Here is a 25,526-nt window from a genome sequence, read left to right on the forward strand (position 1 = left end):
TATTTAAAATCTGAACCTCGGGGCGCCAGGGTTGCTCAGTTGGTGGAGCATCTGCCTTCAGCTCAGGTCATGATCCCGGAATTCTGAGATCAAGCCCCGTGTTGGGTTCCCTGCTCAGCCAGGAATCTGCTTCTCGCTCTGCCCCTCACCCCGCTCGTGCTTTCTCTCTCAAAAAAATAAACAAAATCTTTAAATAGTTTTTCAAAAATCACTACCTCCCCTACCCCCGTAATTGTGCTATACTTTCTTTTTCCATAGCTCTCACTGTATTCTACAATCTCTATAAATCTCTGATTTATTGTGTCTATTGTCTATCATCTGAGCCCTCCCACCCCCAAGGGTACACAAGCTTCACAAAGACAGGAATGTTCATTTGTTTTGTTCACTTGAATGTCCCAAGTGCCTAAAACAGTGCCTGGCATATAGTAGGTATGCAAAAAAAAAAAAAAAAAAGTTGAACAAATAAAGTTTAAATAAAACTAGAGACCCAAGGAATATCATGAGAGTCGCACACAGGAACATTTCCCCTGCCTGGTTTTGCTGAGTGGCCTGACTTCTCAGTCCTCTACACAGTGGGAGCGCTAATTAGCACAGAGGAGGAGAGTTTATTCTAGGGTCATCTCCCAAAGGGGCCCCCAGCAAAGGCATCCAGTCCTGCACCTTTGCTCCTTCCTACACTGACGTTAGAAGTTTTCTGTCCCTTTCAGCTATAGAAACATCGTCCCACCACTCTTTAACTTCAAGCACCAGCAATTTTACTAAACCCAACAGAAAATGGACCCTCCGGTAGCTCTCTGCCTCCCAGAGCCCTTTTCTTTTTCTTTGTGCTTAGCCTGCAATTTGAAATACCTCTGCCATGAGCCAACATCCCCAACGCAGTGATGACAGAGGGAGAGCAAGGCAACCCCTGACCTTTGACAGAATTTCCAAACACATTAACTTTAAATTGATTAATTTGGAACTGTGACCTTGGCCCAAGAAGGTAAGAATATATGACAAGATATTTGATTTTCAAAATGTATCAGGATTTAAAAAGAGCTTTTGTACATCAACCTGTGTTGTATTCGAAATAGTTGCACCTGGGGTGGGGGGCTAGTCAGAGAAGCGAACACTGGATACCATGGCTAAAGGTTAATTATTAATGAGCAGGCGTCCCTAACAAAGTATCAATAGGCAATCTGGTCTCTTTAACTTCAGAAATTAGCAAGAAGACCTCGGACCCTGGGTGAGACAGGAGAAATGGAAAGTCCCCCGTGTGTCTCTATTTTCTTGGTTTTGTGCGTCTTTATCCAATCAAGTACCCATGGACAAAGCCTGGGACTAGGTAAGAGCCTGCCTTTTCTGCGGAGATGGGCATGGATTTTCTTTTTAAAATGTCTGTCTTTGCGATGAATCCAAGGGGTTCTTGACGGTGTGGGACAGAGCTTGGTTCTTAGTGGCGTCACAGGTCACAGGACAAGCTGCCATTTGTGCAAGATTGAAATTTTAAGAAGATCTTTCTGGGGGTAGCAGTCTAAACGCACTTGCAGCTTACAATGAAGTCTCTCCCATGTCTGATTCAGAACTAGTCAAGCTAAGACTTGGATGGAGAATGATCTGAAAGAGTTTTGGATCTTCCTGAGCGCTAATTTGGCATCTAATTTGTGGCTGGGGAACACAGCTTGCAACGAAATGCTCCGTCTCGCTGAGGTTGTCTGATTGTTGGCTCTCTGGGAGGAGAGAGGGATTTGTAGAGTCCTGTTTCCAGTCAGGTCTAAAGGAGAGACAGCGTTGCACATTGTCTGGACTTCATTTTTTTCTGCCAAAGGTTTACTGTGAGACTGAGGAATCCAACAGCAGTCACACCTGTTTGATCTGTAAATTCATAAACTAGACTGATGGCCAAAGGCAGATCCAAATGTTTGATCAGGTAGGTGGATTCCCGGTTCCTGGCTGAACAGGGCATTGGATCAATAAGTGACAGATATGAAGTAAACTGAACAATGTGACCAAATAGACAGGTATTTGGGACTTTTTGTGTGTGCTGGTTACTGGTCAGGAGCTAGTAACTCTAAGGTAGAAACTTTAGATTTTTCTTTCCTCAAAGACCATGCTTGGAAGGAGCTCCAAAAACCTTGAGAGTGAGGAATTTAGTAACCAATATCCCTGCAAATTCCAGAATCTTGTTTTCCCTTTAAAGAAAATTTTTTTAATTTTAGTATTATTTTATATCGTAGGCTGGTTAATAACTGATTAGTAGTATTAATTATTTACCATATACTGAGCATTTTCTGTGCCAAGCATGTGCTCATTATTTTACATACATCATTCTGTGTATGAAGTCAGGTCCAAAAATGACAATAAGAATTTAGAGCCAAACAGGCAAAATTGCTGATGATTTTTATTCCCTGGGTAGATGAGGATTTTGCTGAAGGACCTGTCCTGACCTTCGGTCCAGAATGTTGTTTTTGTTTGCTTATTTCCTATCAAAGTATAATATATATCAAGAAAAGTGCCTGTATCTTAACTGCCCAATGAATTTGCTTCGTAGTTGGAACCTGCATCTGAGAAGCTTCCCTTGCGTACCCCTTGAGCCTTAACATAGATTATTTTGCCTTTAGGGGAACTTTTCGTTAATGAAAGCATAAAGCATGTGCTCTTTTGCTTCTGGCTTCTTTCACTCAACATTACACTGGTGAGCTTCATCCGGGGCACGTGTATGTGGTGGTGACTCATTCATTCTGGTGGCAGAAGCATTCCGTCCTGTGAATATACCTCCCTCCGTTTATCCATGGTGCTGTCGATTGGCCCAGAGTGTTTTTTAGTGGAGACGCAGAGGTTGGAAGCCATCAGTGCCAAGGAGGAGGCTACAGCCTCCAGGCTGCTGGGCATTGTCCAGACTTCCTTCAACGGACCTTGTGTTGGTCAGCTACTGCTGTCCCAGGGCCTGGTTTGTCCAAAAGCTGAGGGAAGCAGCCACGACTAGCAGGAAGGTTCTTCAGGGGAAAAGATCAGAGTCAAGAGTTCTCTTGTTCCCTTGAGAGCAGAATCCCTTGGCAGAATTCTTCCTGCAAGGAGTGAGCCAGATCTGTGTGTATGATGCTGGTGCGCCTTCCAAGACTGGCTGGAAGCAAGGGCCCGCCGTGGAGGCCTTGTCAGACAGGTATCTAGACTGGCAGTTCTCAACCAGGGGCAAAACTGTCCCCCAGGGGACATTTGGCAATGTCCAGAGACATGTTTAATTGTCACAGTTGGGGAGAGAGTGCTATTGGCATGTGGTAGGCAGAGGCCAGGGATGCCGCTAAACATGCTACAATGCTTGTGGCAGTCCCCACAACAAGTTAACCAGGGCAAAGTGTCCATAGTAGGTCGAGTGTTGGGAGACTGGTCCATACCAAGCTCCCATTGTCACTAGCCATGGGCCAGGAAGAACTCCCCCCAAGGACCTTTCTTCCTTAACTCCACCCCTCCCAGCCTCTTGTGTTTTTGAGTGACTTAACTCATGGACCCACTAAGGTACTATGCACCCAGTATGTGTCCTTGCCATGGTGGAGAGTCAGCCAGCATTTAGGGGACCGGCGGGGGTCCCATGGCTGTTCAGAGCAAAGCAGGGAGAAGCACAGAGAGCTCGATCTGTCTGGCTGAGGCTCCAGGCCTCTCTTTCCACTGTGCTCACTCCCAGTGCATGGACAGCCAGAGGCCTCTCGAAAACAATTCCGCTCAGGTCCCATCCAGAAAGACAGATTGGGGCTGTTGTTCCAATCTGTCAGCATCAAGGGGAACAGGCTATGTGGAGCCTCCTGAAGACCCCAGGACACAGAGCTACTATCACCCTCATCCCCAGACCTCAACGCTTGAGGCTCAGGCCCACCCCACTGGTGTTGCCATGACAGCCAACACTGCTCTCAAATGGAAGCTGCCGCTTCCAGCCCCCAGCAACCCCACCCTCCAGGTGTCCACCACTGCCTCCAGGGGGCTGCCCCTCCCTCCCTCCCATCCCAGCTGCAGCTTCCAAAGCCCGGAAGCAGCTGACACGCACCCACCCAGTCCCTCACTCATTCCACCACTGTGCACCAGGATGCGCCATATATATAAGGCAGGGCATGAACACAGCTGCTCTCAAACTTCTTGGTCTCAAGATGCCATTACATTCTGAAACATTCTTTAGGACCCCAAAGAGCTTTCTTTGTATGGAATACAGCTATCAATATTTACCACATTAGAGACCAAAACTGAGAAAGTTTTGTAAATGTTAATGCCTTTAAAAATAACAGCAAACCCATCACATGTCAATACATATACTATTATGAGAAATGCCTGGTATTTTCCAAACATCAACAATAAAAAGGGAGTCCAAAGAGTGACATTGTTTTACAAAGAAGTGTTGCCAATTTCTTTAATGTCTGGCATCATGGGAGAGGGCTGGATTCTTCTGTTTCTGTATTTAGTGGATTGTGATGTGATGCTTTGTTTGGAGTACATGAAGAAAATTGGCCTCACATATAGGCCACATATGAGCCATCCCCTGGGCCTTGGCGCACACACAGAACCACTGATTCGGGCAGTAGACAGTGTACAACTGCCCAGCCAGTCCCCAGCCCTAAACCCCACCCAGAGCTGTCAAATCAGGGGTGGACCAGGGGTGGGGAGGTGGGAGCCATGTACCACAGAAGTCAGTAATAAGGAGGTCATCTTCCAGAGGGAATGTAAATACAATAAAAGAACCTCCTAAAAGTTAGTCTTTTTTTCATTATCACAATTCTCAATAACGTCAGTAATAAAAATAAACCTCCTACCCCCTCAAAATGGTTTTTTGACCAAAGTGGCAAACAACTGCCATGGCTACTGTTGAGTTTCATTAATATATATGTAACCTTCAGATGATCACATTTTTATTCTTATCCTTTAATAAATATGATGTTCTCCATCGATGTTAATTTTGAGAATACCCCATTATGTGGCTGGCCCCTGACACTCACCCATTAAGTGACGTGCTCACTGCAGGTGTCATGGTTTCGAATCCTCCCAGCTGGCTTTGACCATCTCATGTCTCCAACCCCTGTGGTACTTACTGCATTCTCCTACATTTAAACAGCAAATTCAAAATCAAAGATGATACCATAGTGATTGTGAAGACAAAGAAGCAAAACCTGAGAACTTCCATGCTGTTCCTGTGTGACCACTTAGAGTTATGTTTACAGTATAAAACAGTAAGACAGATATTACAATGAACCGGGACGTGTAATACAGTTGGCCCTTGAACAACGCATGGATTAGGGGCACCGACCCCTCACGTAGTTGAAAATCCGCATACAATTTTGACTCTCCCAAAACTTAACTACTAACAGCCTACTGTTGACCAGAAGCCTTACCGATAACATAAACAGTTGATTAACACATACCTGTATATGTATTATATGTATTTTTACAAGAAAGTAAGCTAGAGAAAAGAAAATGTTATTAAGAAAATCATAAGGTGGGGCGCCTGTGTGGCTCAGTCGTTAAGCGTCTGCCTTCAGCTCAGGTTGTGACCCCAGGGTCCTGGGATCGAGCCCCACATCGGGCTCCCTGTTCGGTGGGAAGCCTGCTTCTCCCTCTCCCACTCCCCCTGCTTGTGTTCCCTCTCTCGCTGTGTTTCTCTCTGTCAAATAATAAAATCTTAAAAAAAAAAAATTATAAGGAAGAGAAAATAAATTTACAGTACTGTGCTGTATTTATGGGGGGTGGAAATCATCCATTTATATTTGCACTCACACAATTCAAATCTGTGTTGTTCCAAGACTCAACTATATTTTGTTTGGTAAGTAAAAATTTTAGTTCTTACAGGAAATACTCTTAATGCATTTGAATATCTTCAAAATTGCAATGTGTTCTTCCTCTTAAATTGTTCATTTCTCTAAAACTAAAGAACCAATTAAGAAAACAACAATTCCTGATTTTTGCAATATTACTGAAAATAACTTTGTCTTACAGAGCAGAGGCATATTAAAATGAAGCATATCAGTGAGTCTAATAAAGGAGATAAGATGTGTATATAAAATTTTCTGGACTGGGATACAGAATGTGATGAGTACCACTAGAGAGGAGTACAGTGGGTTGAATGTGTTTCCTGCGAATTCATGTTGAAATGCTAACCCCAATATGACGGTATATGAGGTGCGGCTTCTGGGAAATGATTCGGTCATAAGGGTGGAGCCCTCTGAATGGGATTAGTGCCCTTATAAAAAGGACTCCAGAGAGCTTGCTCTTTTTCCAGCCTGTGAGGAAAACAGGAAGCAGACGCTTACCAGAATCTGACCACGTTGGCACCCAGGTCTCAGACTTCCAGCCTCCAGAACCACGAGAAATAAATTTCCGTTGTTATGAGCCCCCCCAGTCTGTGGCACTTTGTTACAGCAACCCAAAAGGACTAGAACAAGGAGCAAGGGGAGAGGCCAAAGGGTGACTTCCAAGCACAGGGAGAGCTCTGGGGAGGCCGGCAGCATTTGAGCACGGTCTCACAGGGTGGAACTGGAGCAAAAGAGAAGGAGGCTTTCCTTGTGCATAAGCAAAGGTACAGAGCCCGGAAGGGGCACATGTTTTTCAAGTCCAAACACCTCCCCAAAACAGGCCTTCTGGGATGAAGAAAAGAAAAGCAAATCGCACGTAGGTAGATTGACAGCTGGCCTGGGTCCCAAGTGCCAAACACTGGAAGCAACTGGAATGCCTAACAGTAAACCATCCAGCTAGCACGAAGTCCAACTTTAAACAAGTATTGTTTCAAATGCCTACTAAAGTACTAAAAGTTCCAGGCACTTCTGGGGGTAATCAAGACGGAATTCACAAATGGAAGGCTTAATACTGGCCCTCGGGCACTCACAGTGTAACACCAGCGATATTAACCTGGCTTGAGGGGGGGTGGCATCGGAGAGTCTTGCTGCCTCCTCGGATGGCACCCAAGGCCGAGCCGTCTGTGCACTTTGACTGGGGGAGAGAGGTCATAAGATTGGCAGATTATCAAAGGGACCTGTGACCTCCAAAAAGTTAAATAACAACTGGTCTTGTAGCTTTTAAAAGTAAGTATACGGAAATTCTACACACAATAAAGTGGGGGAGAAAACAGGACTAAATAACCTACCTATGGAATCACAACTATGAAAAACTGATATACATGTATATGGCTAAGGATTAGAAGTATATTTAAAGATAGATAGATAGATATATAGATAGATAGATAGATAGATAGATAATTTTTAAGGCCATAGAGTGTGGGGTTGTTTTTTTTTTAAGTATTTATAAGTAAGAGAAAGAATTAAAATAAAATAAAAAAATCCTGATTAGCTGCAATTAGATTGGTCTTGGATGTGTCGTCCCAAGGGCACCACTGGGAAAAGGCCGTACCTAGCACTGTCACTTCAGACCTCCACTATCATAGGCTCAGGCCCAGAATTATCCCCTCAGTGGGACCTACGAATTCCTGATAGGCCTCTACAATTGCAGGGAAGGTCATTTGTGAGTAATGTTGCAGGTGACATCCAGAGATGGAGCTCGCTCATTGGGAGTGCACAGGGAACCAGGGTCCAGCATGCTGATGACATGCTATCTTCTCTCTGCTAAAGGGTAGATCCCATCCACTGCCATACTTCCTGGCCCAGCCCCTCGAGCCCTCCTGAGGGTAACACACCCAGAGAGGACAAGCCTGGGGTAAGAGGACAGACCTGCCTTCCACCCTGCTTGCCTTTCCCAGGGGACCCGGGACTTGCACCCGTCTTCTTTCATTCTGGGTCAAGTGAATAGTACATTTTTTCAAAAAGAAACGGAGTGGCTAATTGTGGAAGGAACTGATTGGGACTGGGGATACGACCGTAGCCCGTGAATCACCAAGTGAGTAATCCAGCCAAAAGCCAACTAGCCAGTTCAGAGATGCCCGCTGCCACCTTCTCCCCGCCCTGTTTCCCGCACCAGCTGCCACGGGGCCACAAGGCATGCTGGGTCTTCGTAGGCCAGTCATCAGGGAGGGGAAAGGAGAGTGGAGGCTGGTCCCTAGGCAGGGCTCAGCAGTCCCAGTTACATTCTCCACGGGAATGGGTCCACGCTGACCTCAGCCTGGTTTCCCTGACATCCACGGGATCCATGGAAGGCAGGGGGACAGCCATTCTCACAGCCAGGAGGGTGATTATATGCAGGCTCCCAGGAGGGTGTCCTTTTGACAGAGGGGCCCTCTCTGCTGGGGGCTGAGGTCCACCCACTAGGGAAAGGGACTGGCCAGGGCCAAGCAGGACATCTGGATCCCTGCCAAGCAGGCTGGGGGTCATGGCTGGACCTCAGCCCGTGTGGAAACCAGGACAATGGGAGGAGGCAGAGCCAGTCCTGCAGGGAGGGGAGCTCCCCCTCAGGCACCAGTCTAAGGCAAGGAGACAGACTCCAAAAGGCTCCTCCACACTGAAAGACTGGGGTGCCAGCCATGCTTGTCAAGAGAAGGTGCAATTCATAGACACAGCCACAAGGTAGCGCAGTGAGGACCCAGCTGCTTCAGGATTTCAGGAGGGGATTTCAAGCTTGGGAGAATCCCAGTTTCTGGACGACTCTGTTTTCGAAAACTCAGGGTTGTTGGCTAACCTTGCTTTCCTCTCTGTTCATGACTCTATTTCCAGGAACACTCATAGTTTTGATTTTTCCACAGTGGTGCTTGGTGGGGAGGGGCGAGATGAAGAGAAAATCAAAAGCCTCAAAGGGGAGGCCTCCTTCTCTGTCCAAGAGCATTTTCACCTCCACATACACAAGTTCACCCGGGTCTGGTGAAGTACCCAAGACACAGCTATTCTGTGAAGTGTTGTGTGGCCTTTCAGAATAGTTCTGATGAAGATGTGGAGGTGGCAGGACTAAATAGTATTTACAGTATTTATGTTAAGCAGGAAAAACCTTGTGCGGGTCCTGGTGATTACAACCCTGTGAAAATACGTGTGAGGAAAAAAAATACTAGAAGAAAATGTACAAGAATGTTTATACTTCAGTTGAATTTATATCTAAATTTTTGTCTCTTCCAAAATTTTTATAACGTTATAGTGTGTGTGTGCGTGTGTGTGTAGTATATTTACTTTAATGACTTGAATAATTTTAAACATAAATTTATATCAAAATGATAAAGTGGCCTTGACCAGATTGGTGGTTCTCAGACTTCAGTGTACATCGGAATCTTATTAAAATAAGGTCATCTTAAATCTTATTCATAAAATAAATAATCCTACTATATTTTTTAAATAAATAAATCATATTAAAGCAAGATTTCTGGACCCTGGCTGCAGAGTTTTCTAATTCAGTGGGGCCTGGGGCAGGCCTGAGAATTTGCATTTCTAACATGGTTCCAAGTGCTGTTACTGATCTGGGACAACACGTGGAAAACTACTAGGAAAACAAAATAGCTAGTCAATGGCAAAACAAGACTTGAATCCAGGTGTCCCGACTTCCAGGCTTCGGGCTTTTCCGACAGAAATAACACAGGCCTCCAGGGCAAACCTGGCTTCATTTTGAAGTTTTCTGGTAGGGAAGGGGGTGTAATCAACATTGACTGATCCTGCATTTTTACCTCCCTCAGGGGTAACTGTAGCCCAAATAATACAAAAACCCCACGACATTTGTGACAATTTATTCCTCCAAAATAAAATGTGGGCATGGCAAAAAGAAAGTGATTCTTGAAATGAAGAGAAATCCCTAAGCTGAGACTTACTTGTAATTGGTGGGAAATTGCTAGCTGCAATAGCTAATGAACCATACACAGTGAACCTCTCCTCGGAAGGCCTGAAAACAGGATCAAGAAAATTCTTTTCAGATAAGCCGGGCATCTCCAAAAGCTAGGCAGAGCCGTGGATTCTCAGTTGACGAGGACTGGCCATTCTGATTGCGAAAAACTTTCCAGTGACAAATGTTCCAGGTTCCTTGTCCCAAGAGAATCCCAAATAGTGAAAACAACATCCTGCTTGATACTGAAACATAACAAGATCAACAGCAGCAAATTACAGCATTCATTAACCACCTACTGTGTACCAGGCCCCATGGTCAGTACCAAACCGCATCCCCGTAGATACAAAAATGAAAAAGCACATTTCATTTCATCAAGGAGCTTCCCAGCTGACGGGGTCTCTGGCTCCCTACAGCTGCAAGTGTGCGTGCATGCGTGCGGGCTGCGTAGATTAGAGATCGGGAGAAGCATAATTTCAATACAATGTGGTAAGTGCACAAGTAACATCACGTACAAAACATCATCAGGCCCTGAGGCAGAAGAGGTCCGCTGGAAAGATAGAGGAAGTGGTATCTGGGTTGAGTTCTGAAGGAAAAGATGTGGAAGGACATGGCAAGCAGAAGGAAAAGCATAAACAAGTCTTGGACACTTGAAAAAGGATCATGAAATTGGGAAGCCCAGAGACGTTTGCTGCGGCCCAGGGTGGGCCCCCTAAAAAGAAATGGCCGGAGGTGAGGGTCTCCGAGGCCAGGCTATGGAGTTTGGCCCTCACCCTGGAGCAACAGGGCCACCACTGAGGCTGGTGTTTAAAAAAAAAAAATTTAAAAAAAGGGGGAATGAGGCTGCTGGCTGCCTTTTTGCTGGGTGGGTGGCTTTATCTCTCAGCCTGGCTGAAACCACAGCCACTCCCTCGTGGAAGCAATGGTATCAGCAGGAGAAGACAGGGGTGGTGCTCAGAAGTCACCAGCTCGGCAACCTCACTAGGCAGGCACCCACAAACACTCAGATCTTCCTCCCAGGCAGGCCCCAGCCTTGGACAAATGTCTTTGAAGTTTTCGTGTTCATTGCTATTCCTCCCACTAAATCGTAGGAGGGATTTACGCCAATGAAATGAGGCAGGCGCACAAAACAGGCTTGAATAGGAATCTTCCATTTAAAAAGTATTGTATTCTAAGTCTGGAAAGAGAACCATTTGGAAATTCCACATCGCACTAGCTTAGAGACCCAGAGCAATTTCAACCTGAAAAACTCCTTCCCACCCACGTCACACCTCTTGCCTCTTAAAACATCCCTGTAAAGAATAGTTATTGGGCAGGTATCAGTGCGCCCAACTGACAGATGTAAAAGTTCACCAACGAAAGACCACCAGGGGCACACTCATCACACTCAAGTTCAAGGCTTATTGACCTTACTGCAGCAAGAAAGACTCCACCCCAGAGAAAGCCTGGGGTATCGCAGTGTGAGATGTTAAGGGGGGCTTCTCAGGAGACTGGGTTTTGCTGGCTGAGACGGAGAAGGGGGGGCACGAGGGCAGTTCTGGCTTGGAGTCTGTCAAGCGGAGGGTGGGCAACTCAATGACCGGATGTTTTCATAGTTTAATAATCAGGTAGTTACTGTAAACTCCCGATTGCATGACCTAGTCAATAACGACGTAGCCGGCAGGAAGGGGAGGTGGGGCTAGTGCTGGTTTGGTACAGGGGCGGCCTTTGCTGCTGTGGGTTGGGAGAGGGGAGTGGTTAGTCACCTTCTTGGTTCCTCTTGTCTTGTTGCAGACATAGACCTAGAAGGTCCTGGCAGCACACTGTTTCTGTTTTGTGGCCATCGTCTGTGTTCAGTTGGGAACATCCTGGTGCGGCCGTCCACAGGGCTGGTTTTTGGTGCTGCTGTGTTTTGTTTCCATTTTCTCACACCCCAAGCACCTCGGGGAGTGTCTTCGAGGTCTCTCAGTTCCTCTGTGCCCGCTGCCTGGTCTCGGGGGGGCTGCCTTCACCTCCTGGGCCTCCGATTTCCCTTGAGTGGCATGCAGGGTCCCTTCTAGCGCTGAGACCCCGGGTGTCAGAGGGACTCGTTAAGAGGTCACCATGGTGCCCTCAGACCATCACTGGCTGCCTCATCTGAAGTCAGCTGTTTAAATGTTAACGGGAGAGAAAAATATGAAAGCCAAGTTCTATGCCCTTTAAACATGAGACATTGCCCACTGCCTTAACCCTAGGGCAACTCAATTGCCTTGAGCGATTCAAAGGCTCCCAAACATCAGGAGGACAAAGGCACAATTCTGTAAGAACAATCCAAGCAGTAAATGACCATCAGACCATTTCTTTCCCCATGCCAGTTTCCTCCAGGGCCAGACGCCCACGTGGGCTTGCCCGAAGGGCCAGGGGCGAGAGGAGCCTCCCAAGGTCCCGGGGATTCTCACTGATGCATATTTCTGGTGATGCTGGTGTCCCCCTCAGAGCCCACACGGGGATCTTGGCCTTCAGAGTATCCTACTGTGGGTGTCAGTGCCAGGGGAGCCTGGGACATACTCTGAGCCTCTCTGGGCCTGACCACTTCTAACCAAACGCTTACCCTCCCCACACCCACTATGAGTGATGGCCACACCCAGCAGGAAACCTGTGTGTGGACAAAGTTCTGGTTCCTCGTATCTCAGCTTCCTTCACAATACCTGGTTCCCAAAGTCAAGCTCGTAAACAAGGTACAAACACAAACCCAGGCAGCCTGGAGAAAGGAGAGGCCCCATGATGCCAAGACTGAAAATTCTGGGCCAACTGAAGATAATCCAGGATACTTTTAAAAAGCTAAAATGTTTTTATTCCCTCAAGAATCCTCTAGGTACAGCGTTGCTTTCACAGAGCTGGACTCTTCAAGGCTTCTCTGAGACTTGTTGACGCCAGGAGAACACCTGAGAACGCTCCTCTCATGAGACTCCCCCTGCAGCCTATAACACAGGTCTTGCTGTTTTTCCATGACTAGGTCCCTTTGGCATGTCCATGTCCATTCCCTGGCCAACCACCTTCATGCCACACAGAGGGAGGGGCTCCCACCCTTGAGATTCATGAAAAGGATGGGTGATGTTGAATCAAAAAGAGCTGGAGGTGGGGCGCCTGGGTGGCCCAGATGGTTAAGCGTCTGCCTTCGGCTCAGGTCATGATCTCCAGGTCCTGGGATCGAGCCCCATGTCAGGCTCCTTGCTCAGCGGGGAGTCCGCTTCTCCCTCTCCCTCTGCCTCTCCCCCTGCTTGTGCTCTCTCTCTTTCTCAAATGAATAAATAAAATCTTGGGGGGAAAAAAAAAAAGGAAAGAAAGAGCTGGAGGAAGACTCATAAGGGAGGGTGGCCGTGAGCCTATGCCCTCCCCGCCCCAGGGAGACACACAAATGACCGACTCAAGCAGGGAAGTCCACACTGGATGGATGGCATCTGGGATGTAGATTTACTCACAGATTCAGCCGCACACCAGCTCTCTGCCAGACCTGTGCCGGGACTCCAGCGAATTCAGTACTCCTCCAGTGCACTCGCATGCTGGGACTGCCCTAACAAAGGGCCCGAACAACAGAAATTTCTTTTCTCCCAGTTCTGGAGGTTAGAAGTCTAAGATCAAGGTGTTCGTAGAGTTCGGTTTCTTCTGAGGCGTCCCTCCTTGGTTTGTAGTTGGCCACTGTCCCCTCTTTATCTTCACATGGTGTCCCTCAGTGCGTGTCTGTCCTAATGTCCTTTTTTATAAATCATATGGGATTAGGGCCCATGCCAGTGACCTCATTTAACCCTCATCACCTCTTTGAAGACCCTATCTCCAAAGACGGCCACATTCAGACATTCCGAGGGGTCGGACTTCAACATACGAATGTGGGGAGGGGTGGGGGACACAACCGACACCTAAACATCCAGCAAACACTTTCAAGACTCTGCTCTGACCCAGGTCCCGGACCCTGTACTGGGGACACTATGGATATATCATTGTTCTGTTTGAGCATCGGCAGCAACCCTAAAGGGCTTCAGGGTTAGGAAAAGAGCTTTATAAATATACATGAGACTGAAAAGTGAGTAGTAAGTCGGCGCGCTCTAAATCAGGCCCAAACAGGGGAGCCTTTGCTGGGGGGGGGGCGGGATGCAGGAAGTCATGGCCCAGCTGAGAGGCCCAGGAGCCAGCTGGCAGCTGGTGGGGGGAGGGGGCTCAGCCTCTTTCAACAGCATGATTAAGACTTTCTGGCAACACGAGCAATAACTGGCAGGAAACCAAGAAGGAGCCATTTATCTGGCTCATATTGCGGGTAAGTGATAAAACTTACCCTCTGGCGAGGTGCCTGAAAGACCAATCATCTTTGCTGGAGTGTGCTCAGCGTGAGCCCATACAATGGCTCTCTCTAGCTTTGAGAGGCCATTTTCCCACACAAGCTGTCTTCAGCCAGGCTGTTTCCTAGACTCGCCCGGGGCCTCGGCCAAGGAGAAAGGGCCGAGGGTCAGCTGCCATTTTGTCCAGAGTGCCTGCCTCCCTTGTCTTCACCCCCTGCAGACCCAAAAGGAAAACTGGAGGGTCGGCCACTGGGGACAAGGCAGGCCTGGGAAGATAAACCCTGGGGCCTCCTCCTCACAGCAGGGCACTTGGCCCCTGGCACAGGCAGGAAATCACCCATCCGCTCCTGAGAGAGACTCTGGGTGACAAAAGAGAACTGGATTTGGAGTCTGAAAGCCTGGGTCTCAGTCCCTGCTAGATCACTTACCAGCGGGCGGCCTTGGACACATCACCGTGGTCTCTAGGCCTCTGCTCGAGAGCGAGGGTGATGATTACAGACTTCACAAGGCTGTTGGGAGGATGGACTGTGATCCCAGAGGGGAAGCACTTCGCAACTGTGTACTGCGAGCCATAAACAAACATTTGTGAGCATCTACTGTTTAATAAGTTATCCCACCATGGTAATGCTCGCCTGATGCATGCACTATCCCCAACGTTTTCCCCACTTTTTAGTACAGAAGTGTTCAAGTTTAGAAAAAGTTGAAAGGATAGTACAATGAGTTACCGTATTCCATCTGGATGGGTTCAATAACTGTTAACATCTCTCTCTATATATATATATGTGCGTGTGTATTTATATGTGTGTGTGTGTGCATTACAGAGCTACTTAATTCCCTCTCTCTCTCTCTCTCTCATATATGAATATATGTATCTCACTCCTCTCTCTCTTTCTCTCATATATGTATGAGCCCACTGTCCCGTGTCATTTGTGGACCTCTCACCCATGGCTCCTGGCTCATCGCTCTTTGATTACCTGCCAGCACATCTCTCTTTCCAATAGATTCTGAGCCCCTCAAGGGCAGGAGCGAGTCTTCATCCCCACTGTATTCCCAGGACCCACACAGGCCTGGCATGGAGGAGGCTCATGGCAAATGACCACTGAGTGTATGCCCCCTCATCAAAGGGCTGGGTAACTTACGTTTGTTTTCAGTAAATGAGTTTTAAGTCATTTCATTTAGCAAGTTCCACACCCCTGCTGGCGATCATGGAAAACATCCCAGAGGTACAGGAAAACCACCTCAGTTCCTGCCCTCCTTCCCCATCTGAACACCCAGGGACTCTGAAGTCACCTGGGGCTCTTCATTGGAGTCTGCCATCTGCATCTGTGACAGAGCTATCGATTGGCAAGGAAGGAACAATCCCCAGACCACAGTCTGCTCTGGGCCACGGGGGCACATGGAACCTGGCTCTGCTCCCATTATGGATCTTACAGAAGTGATTCGAAGTCCTTTGGGTTTCCACGGAACCAGGAAACCACTTCCAGACCAGCAAGAGTGGGAAGAGGGCATGCATGGCACGTGTGTGTGGTCTTCTTGCCTATGAATTTCTCACAGTGCTCGCTCCCTTCATAGGAATTCTTAGGCTTCCCCCAGCTTCAGAGGTTGCTTTCTAAAGCAAAGCTTCTCAAACTTTAATGTGCACACGAATCATCTGGGGAGCCTATGAAAATGAATGTTCTGTTTCAGTACATCTGGGATGGACTCCAAGATCTTGCATTTCTAATAAGCATCCAGGTCATGCCAGTGCAGCTGGTCCCCAAACCACACTTTGAGAAGCCAAGTTTTAAAGAACACAAAATAGCTCCTCCTTTACTCAGTGATTTTGCATTTAGCACCTACTGCTAGGTAGAAGGCAGTGTGCTAGCCCTGGAGGAACAGGGAAATGGGAAGAAATATAAAGACAAAGAAGACATAATTCTTTGCCTCAGGTCAGCCAGATACGCCTAATGACTAAGTCTAGCATTTTGCTTAGGTTGGCTTAATTCTATGACAACCTATAACCCTATGAAGTGTAGATTATTATTCTTGGTTCACATCTAAGGAAACTGGGGCGCGTACAGCCTAGTTGTTTTGTCTAAATGAGGAAAAGTGTGCAAGGAGATTTGAACTGTGGTCTACTTGACTCCAAGGCCCATGTCTTTCCCCCATGCACCTCTCTGACACCTGGTCTTGCACTTTTCATCGAATCCTCGGTTTTGAGTGTGGAAGGGCAGGGAGAGCTCTGGAAGCAGACTGGCAGTAGCCCTGGGGGGAGGAGGTGGGGCAGTAGGAGTGGAAGGGGGGTACGGATTCTGGACCCTAGCAGCTTGCTCACGGGTCTTCTACCTATTTCAGGTAATATGTTGTCCCAGTGTGGTGGATCAAACACTGCCCACACTGGCCTACTTCGGCCACGATTATGGCCTGAACTTTGACACCAAATGACTGTGTGACTTTGGATAAATCACTGCCCTCACCTCGACTCAGAGTTGGGTGCTCTGTACACTCTTTCCTCTCTGACAAAAGGTCTTCCAGTTTCCCTTTTTGTTATGTCTGCACTCAGGGTCCCCCAGACCAAACTTGTTAGCTCAGGACTAGGAGTTTCTGGAACTCACCCTGCTAGTCTACTTCCTCTTTTCCTTCCTAACTTCACGGGTGTCACCGGATTCGTACCCTACCACAGACCCTGTGCTCAGGGCTGGGGGTGCGAAGGCAATAAGATGCACTCCCTCAGGGCGCCTGGGTGGCTCAGTCATTAAGTGTCTGCCTTCAGCTCAGGTCACGATCCCAGGGTCCTGGGATCGAGCCCCACTTTGGGCTCCCTGCTCGGTGGGGAGTCTGCTTCTCCCTCTTTCTCTGTCCCTCCCCCTGCTCATGCTCCCTCTCTCTCTTTCTCTCTCAAATAAATAAATAAAATCTTGGGGGAAGAAAAGATGCATTCCCTCCCCCAAGGAGGAGACCCAAATTAGACCGTAGGTATGGAGCAGAAGGGCCCCAGCTCAGGTCCCAGGAACACGGCACAGAGCACCTAACTCAGCACAGGCAGGGGCAGGCAGGGTGGGATGGCAGCTTCCCTGTGGGAAGCACACAGAGCTTCCCTGGAATAGTCCACTTTATCCCCCAGCAACCCTATGAGCTGAGTGCTATTATTGTCCCCATTTTAGAGACGAGGAAACAGAGGCTTATAGAAGTCAAGTGACTGGCCCAAAGTCACACAGTTGTGGGGATTAAGTGAGTTAATGTGCACAAAAGGAATTAGCAGAGCTTCAGGCAAGTAGTAGATGAATGGTAACTCCAAAGCCTTATTTAAATGATACAACAAATGGACAAGTTATAGGGGAAGGTCTTCCCTTGAGGACAAGGGAAGAAATATAAAGACAAAGAAGACATAATTCTTAATTAAGACCAGGCTTGGGATTGGCCATGCATGAGGAAAAAACGGCTAAGGAGACAAACAAAAGAACCCTCGAGAAAGGGCCTGGTAGGCTCCAAAGTGCTCCAATGCACACATGGTGGGGGCAGGAAGGTGTCCGCGGGGGTGGCAGCCATTAGTCACGCTGGGGGAGACTGTGGCACCAGAAGCAGCCCCTGGGCCCTTTGTCCTTCCTAGATGGCTCCTCACCCCAGGCTCAGCTGCTCCATGTTTCAGCCGCCACGCTCCCCATCTGGGTAATGGAGTGTTATGAAGCATGTTGGAGGCCATCAATTAGTGCTTAACTGCGTGTTCATTGGATTGTATTTCCAGGGATGCTCCACTCAGATCCACAGCAGAGGTAAATCTTGCTCCTTCTCATTCGACGGCTTGGAATTAAAATGCTGCCCGACATCCTCTCCCAAAGAAATTGAGATTTATGGGTCACTGTCAATATCAGCACATGTTGGCCATTATTTGTATGTCTCCTCGCTCCTCGGGACTGATTGCTATTTACTCTGAAAGATAGATGTGGGTTTATAATCCATAAGGGTTGCTGGGAAGAATAGGTTTTAAAGTACATTTGTTTCTTCCCTTGGAGACTTTTTCATTCCACTTCCTTCCTTCCATGTAAGCCCCACACTGCCCACACCCCTTGGATACTCTGATGTATCTAAGGCTCTGGAACAGAGACACGAAGAACCAGTCCGTCCTCAGCTTAGGTACCACTGTGACAACACACACAGACTTAGCACCTTTGTAGCAAAATTGCCTTTCTTATGGGCTGACACCGCTAATATGTGATCTGGGGCCAGGGTGGAGACCACCAAGGAGCTTGCTTGAGGAGCAGTAGGTGGACCCCTCTTTAACACGTGTGGCCTTCTGTGTTGCTGGGTGGGCTGTGGAAACTGAGGCAGGAACTGACTCACTTAGGTTGTGGTTCTGACAGTGATTCTCAAACTCGAGTCTGCATCCAAATTGCCAGAAGAGTTTGTTAAAACAGATTTCTGGGCTTCTTTCCAGACCTCCTGATTCAGCAGGCCTATGGCGGAGCCCGGGAATTTGCATTTCTAATGAGGTCCCAGGTGATGAGGCTGGTCCTGGGCCCCCTGCAGCATTGCCTTAGAACAAGAGTGTGAAGTATTTCAGGCCAGGAGTGGGAGAGAGGGGCTTGCTGGCACTGTTTGGCACTCTGGGTAAAGAATAGCAACAGCTAAAGAGGAATTTTTAACGTTTTGCTGGGCAATGTGTGATTTCAGTCCTTTTCTATGAAATCTTCAGTTAATAAGCTGTAAATTTGAAACTATTCTGGAAATGCACTGAAGTGCTAATGAGTCTGGGATCACCCAGGCCACCCATGGTGGTCTGTTCTACCTAGATTACTAAGAAGGTCGTGGTCTGCCTACTGGGATGTTCCAATAACTTTATTGGGTGACATTTGTGAGGAGATCCCTGGTGTTAATACCAGAGCCCTCAGTGCCAGTTCCCACAAAATAATCCCTAAGAGAATTTTCCTGCAATAGTCTGATCATTGGCAGGTGAAAGTGGGCCCAGGGCAACGAAGGTGCACAGTCTAAAGACTCCGAGAGTTCCTTGTTGAACACTAGAAGGTTGTTGGAAGTACATGATAGCTTTTGCTGTGCATCAGGGGTCTTACCTTGTAAGTCGTAAGGCAGGAATTGTCCCAGGAAATGTGCTAGGAAGAGTCATTATGTACCTAAGCTAGGCAGACCCAAGCCCTCTCCGTCGAAGTCCCGTGGGCTGGGCAGGTCATCACTTGGGACTCATTAGTTGGAGGTGGGCATCCCTGGAGCAACCAGAGAGCCTACTCTCACAGGACTGGGAGGCTGGTACTAAAGCAGGGGGTGCGGTGGGGATGGAAGAAAATCAACATATTTGAAGATGTGGAAAAGGTGGGCAAGAATATCCCATGATTGCATTAGTTGGGACTTCGGGTCACACGGACAGAAATCCAACTCAAATTAACTTAAGGAAAAAGGAGGATTTATTTACTCCTATAACAGGATGTCCGAAATATAGGCTTCAGGTACTGCTGGATTCAAGCCCGAATAAAGTCACCACGTCTCTCAGTTCTCTTTCTTCCTGCTCCCGTTCCTCCGCTACTCTCTGTCTCTTTCTTCCTCTATCTCCCTCCCTTTCTGATGGTACTTAGGAGGCCCACGTTTCTTTGGTCCTTAGAGCTTAAAATTCCAGACAGATCATGATATTTTATCACATACCTCTGGTAAACATTCCAGGAAGAACTCTGCTTGGCCAGGTGCTCACCCTTAAAGAGATGACTATGGCCAGAAGGATGGGACCTCCAATGACCCCTCCTTGCGTAGAATCAGCTGTACCCACACCTGACTGAGCCTAACCCACAGGGAAAGGGCCCTTTCTCTGAAGGGGAGATTACAGCCAGACCAGAGAGGACAGGTCCCTGCTTACACACCTTCACGAGGCACATCGGGCCCCTGCTCAAAGATTTGCCGTAGCAGCCCATTCACCTGGGGAGAGCTGGCCTCAAGAGCATGGGGGTGGGGGGGAGCCCCCGTGACCTTGCAGACTCTGTTGTTTGTAAGGCAATGGACTTGCAGTTGGTTCTTTAACACAGAGAAGCGCCAGTGAGAGTTTCGAGCGCCGTTCCCTCCAGGGAAAGTAGTGAAATAAATAATATTGATCGATAAATTTTTTTCTCAAGTCTGAGAACCACTGCTCCATACATATATATTTGATTCAATTTAAGTTCAAAGGGACTGCCTACTATAAAAACTAAGACATTACGGGTTTATTGATCAGTCTGAATTTAGAGGGGTATGAACCTGAAACTGTTTTATAGCTCTCCCAGCCCTGACGTCGACCACGTATTTATCAAGTCATACTTTTCCATCCCTTAATAGCATCTTGGGCAGATTTCTTTTTTTTTTTTTAAGCTTTTATTTATTTATTTGGCAGAGAGAATCACAGCGAGAGAGGGCATGAGCAGCGGGAGGGACGGAAGGAGAGGGAGAAGCATGTTCCCGGCCGAGCAGGGAGCCCGATGCGGGACTCGATCCCAGGACCCTGGGACCATGACCTGAGCCGCAGGCAGACGCTTAACGACTGAGCCACCCAGGTGCCCCTTGGGCAGATTTCTTAACTTTTGGTCAGTTCTATTGTTCAAATTTAGTCTAATTTATTACGACTTAATTCTAAAGCCTCAGTCTCACGTCCATTTGACAGTCTTCCTTTTCTGCTCATGAGCTAGATTCCGGGAGGAGATGTTTTCTGAAGTGGGGAGGAGACATCTCTACTCTTTGACTCCTCTTCCCACTGGGGCACTGTGGGGTGGGATGGGAGAGCAGGCCTGGTTCTGGAATTACTCTCTGGGGTAGCTGGTAGTGGAGCACAGGTGGGGGACACAGAGATTCTAACTGTTTGTGCTCTGTCTGGTCTCCGCTTACTCTGGGCCCATCTGCTGCCGGTGGTCTTAGCTCCAGGATGGTCCTGTGAGGATGGGTGCATGGCTTTCTGAGGGTCCTGTCAGTGTGAACCCAGCCCATCTGTCATGGAGAAGGACAGCTGTGGCCCCCTTTGTGAGTTAGTTTCCCACCTTCTCCTACCTCCCTCTCCCACTTACCTCCTCCGTGTGGCCAGAGGAGTGAGGGGAATGGTAACCGGGTCTGTTTCCTTGGGAACCTGGCCCCAGTGGCTGACAAGCGTCTTTAAAGAATATGGGTTACCAAACACTGGGTGTTTCCAACAGAGGTTCTGCTGCCAGTCCTGTTCACGGTCCCCTTACGCTTACTATTTGCGGCACGTTTCCACATATATTGTCTCAGTTGACCTCACAATAATCCTGTGAGACATCTAACCCGCAGGGAAACAGGCTCAAGCCCAAGGTCACATAGCGCGGTGGCGATGGTGGGATAGGATCTCAGCGCTGCAGCCCCTGGGCCCCTGCCCTCTCCCTGCAATTCCATGCAGATGGCTCAGCATCCCTTGTCTTGTGGCTCTTGCAAACTTAAAGCAACTAGCCAGAAAAACAGCTTGCTTCCCAAGGCCACAGAGCAGCTGACAGTGGAAGGTCTAAGGCATGGGATTTCCTCAGAGAAAACACCAATTGGTTCAGATCATGGGTCCTGCCTTATTTCCCTAGGCCAGGGCCACATGACTCCAGGGAACCTTGAGTTGGCTTCCGTCAGCCAGCTACTCCTGCCTTCCTGGGGTGGGAGAAGGGGTGGGGAAGGCTGATAAGTTCGTACTTCCAAAGCAGAAAACGGGGCATAAGCTGACAGGGCTGACTGGACAGACCCTGTGCTCTATTCCCATAGACTACCCACCCAGGTCACACAGGGTCAGGGAACCATCTGTGCCTTCTGGATGGCTCTGTCCGGAATGACTCATTTCCGCACATGGTGGGTAGAGGTTCATGGTTGTACTCCCTGTAGTGGCCACAGTACATGGCCACTAATTTTCTAATCAACAGATGGGGATGGAGCCCCTGCTATACACAGAAGGCTCCTTTCTTCACGTTTAAGTAAAGACTTAAGACAAACATGAGACCCTCGCATGCCCCTGTCCTGAGCAGAAGTTTCCCCAAGGCTAGGGTGCAGTGAGGCGCCACCCAGATGGGCTGGGATCATATTTCCCCACCGAAGATCAAAGCCTTCACCCTTGACAGAGCCAGTTGTTACATTTTCAAAAATTTTGTGAGCTGATTTTTAAGCACAGCCATTATTTTAAAATTAAATTATAAAAACTTACAATTAAGTAAATGATGTTTAAAAACAACAGTAGTGGGGCGCCTGGGTGGCTCAGTTAGTTAGGCATCTAACTCTTGATTTTGGCTCAGGTCATGATCTCAGAGTCTGTGTCAGGCTTCACGCTCAGTGGGGTGTCTGCTTGAGATTCTCTCTCTCCCTCTGTCTCTGTCCTTCCTCCCCTCTCAAATAAATAAATCTTTCAAAAAAAAAAACAGTAGTAAATACTCAAAACTCCTCTGTTCCTATTTATCTTACTCCATTTTACTATTATCTCTGTCCTTAAGGTTATTGACATTTATTGACATTTTTGATAGAAATACTATATAATGATGTATTAAAGTGCATGTCTTTCCAACTCCCTGTTAGCAACATCACTGATAGTAAATATTTTTCCCTTTGTAGGTCATATCATCAACTACACAACTTTGCCATTATAACACAAAGGCAGCTACAAATAGTAGATAAATGAATGGACATGGCCATGTTCCAATAAAACTTTGTTTACAAAAGTAGGTGGTAGACTAGATGTGGCAGGCCACAAATTGCCAGCCCCTGGTTTGGCCTTAAGAAAACCATGGAGAAAATGTTAGTAATGAAGATTAAACATATAAGTGTACTGTGTCTCTAGTTATTCCAATGGTAAATAAGACAAAAATGGAGGTAATATTCTTTCAGAATTCAAAAATAATTACCTGACAGAGCAAAGAAGTAGCTCATGTCACTGTTGAATGTTTGAAGTTCACAGTACACATCTTCATTGTTTCATTGTTGATTTCCTCATGAATGTAAATGAAAACACCAACCATGGTTTGGCTAATGATAAAAAGTTCAGCAAAAATGATTGAGAGCATTCTGTGAGAATCAACTGGCTATGTGGAGTTTACAGTAAAGTGTATTGGATATTTTATTATTTGTAAATTGTATAATACATGTCCTTGCTATCAAGTCTATATATATTTCCCCCCAGGGAGCCAGTTGTTAAATATTCCCATCACACTGCTGCCTGAGGGACATCTACATAAAGAGAGACCTAACTGTCCAGAGCAGCACACATTGAAGACAAGACCAAAGGCACTGTCCAGAGTCCAGGGAAGGGGAGGGATGTTAGGGATGGAGGGATGATCAGGAGGGTCCTCCACGGTGGCCTGGAAGGCTTCGTGGATGATCGAGGGCCCTAAAGAATCATAAGACTAAAAACGAATGGCGAATGGCTGCACTTCGTGCAGGTAAACAGCCCGAGCAAGGAGCGGAGGTTAAAATGCCCTGACTTGGATGGGGCTACCAAAGAGGAGTGTCAGCCCTGGGAAGCAGTGGAATGACGTGGGGGCTGGAGACGGTTCATGACATGGGAACATGCTATAAGATTGAATCCAAAAAAGCCAGTTACAAAACAGATACATTCATGTTAAGAAGAAAAAAAATACATTAGAAGAAAATGCGCTTAAACGTGAATAGCTCTGGGTGATCAGATTATAACCGATTCTGGTTTTTGTGTTTCTTAATACTTTTTGGTACCTTCCTCTTATTCCGAAGTGGTGTGTATTGCTTTGATAATCATGAAAAAAGAAGTTTTTCCTGTATGGGGGGCAAAAAGCAGGCAGCCCCAGAGCACGAGACCATGGCTGAAGCCATAGCCAGGGACAGGGCACATCCGGCCTGATGTAGTCCAGAGGCTCCTGAAGGCAGGTGCAGAGGAGGGGTATAGTGGAGACTAGGGGGTGCCCCCCCCTCCTGAGAGGATTGCAGGAGCACATGGGTGCCCACCACTGATGCCCCCACCCCTGAGGACCCGCAGTAGCCCTGTCCACAGTGGGGCTCTGGCCCACCCCTTAACCCCCCGGAGTTGTCCTCCGTCTCTCTTCTCTCCCCAAGGTACTAGTTTGCAAATGTTCCCCTCCCCATTCCCAAAGGCAGAACAAAATGGGAACAAGAGATGCTCTTTCTTTCCAGGGCTCCATCATTGATATTTTCTCAACTAAAGAAGTATGTATTTTTTCTTAAGTGCACCTGATTCATAGAATTGGAAAATTGGAAGGGATTGTAGAGAACATCTCGTCCAACTCATTTCTTTTGCTAATAAGGAAATAGAAACTAAGAAGGTCAAGTGGCATACCCAAGGGTGCAGAGCAAGGTGGAAACTAGTCTCCAGCAGAGATGACATCCAGGGCCCGGCACCTTTTTTCTCAGCATCCAAGCCTGTCAAATGAGCCCCGGAGGCCACTGCCAGGTAGTGTGAGCTGAGCAACCCTGGGCTTCAGGGCATGGAAGATCCTAATTCTTCCTCAAGCTTACCCATGGAAAGCAAGATTACCTACAAAGCCCCCAGTGGATTAGATGTCACAGCTGAGCTTTTCCCCGCTCTGCAGACCACACACCCGGTGTAGCTCCCTCAGAGCATCAGACCCTCCTCCTCTCCACCCATGGTGGATGAGACCCTCAAAGCTGTCTTCTTCTTAAAGTCTTTCGATGATGAAGGTCATGTCATTTTGGGATCAGGCCCCTTCGTGGTTAATATCTTTACTGGCCAAGCCAACCAGGTAATCCCATTTGGTAATCAAAAGGGCAGAAAAACACTGGCTTGTCATTTTCTCTATATAAAATTGACCAAAGTGGATATAAGGCAAGGATTTTCACCTTGCGCTTATACACCTAGCAGCCTCTGCCATTCACACAATTCCTTTTCCTCTTCCTCCTGGACCAAAACCCGCGTCTTCATCCGGCCACGGTTGCTGGCTCCTTGGGTATGCTCCACACGTCCCTCTGTGTTGTATATGCCATGTTGTTAGTCTTAAATGATATGCTCCTGGAGTGCAGGGGACATACCGGTTTATGCTTTTTCTGATCAGGAGCATCTGAAGCTAGAGGATTAAGAAATACATTTTCATGAGCTGAATAATAACAAAATTCAAATGGCAAAAGTCCTTGTGGTCCCCAATAGCTGGACAGCTTTAAAAAAAAAATAAGTACCTATTTTAGTTTTTTACTCCTACAGAGACAGGGAAAATTCCAGAGAAAAATTTGTGCCCATATATCTTGTGCCCTGCTTCTTCAAAGGAGAATAAAATTTTAAATGAGGTCATCAGGAAGAGCTCACTAAATGTGAAGCTTACAAACTGACCTTTGAAGTCGGGGTGTGGACTTCCCCCAGCAAGGTTGGCATATACACTGGTTGGAATCGCTGAACCTCCCCACCATATCCCTCTACCTCATGCAATGAAAGCATAACCCAGGCAGATTAAAACAAATAACTCAGTTTGTTTTTTGTACTGGTGTGCATGCTTTTGTTGCCATTTACAGCAGGAGGATCATCCCCATCCCTGGCTCTTCCCGCCAAGTCAAAACACCTGGGACAACAGTGTCTTTTGAGGCTTTCCCATCTCTCAGTCCTCTGTGTTGGATACT

General features: G+C 47.4%; 1 protein-coding gene across 1 annotated transcript in view; it reads left to right on the top strand.

Moving 5' to 3' along the window:
- Positions 1 to 1,239: 1,239 nt before the first annotated feature.
- The window catches only part of LIPC (lipase C, hepatic type), a 131,199-nt gene continuing 106,912 nt past the window's right edge, over positions 1,240 to 25,526 (top strand). The window contains exon 1 of the mRNA XM_028100494.2: positions 1,240 to 1,324. Within this exon, the coding sequence (XP_027956295.1) occupies positions 1,240 to 1,324 (85 nt within the window). The remainder of the gene's footprint in view (positions 1,325 to 25,526) is intronic.

Source organism: Eumetopias jubatus, unplaced genomic scaffold, assembly GCF_037043125.1.
Source record: "Eumetopias jubatus isolate StellerSeaLion01/CBP00866 unplaced genomic scaffold, mEumJub1_p1.0 scaffold_7, whole genome shotgun sequence".
Taxonomy (NCBI): Eukaryota; Metazoa; Chordata; class Mammalia; order Carnivora; family Otariidae; genus Eumetopias; species Eumetopias jubatus.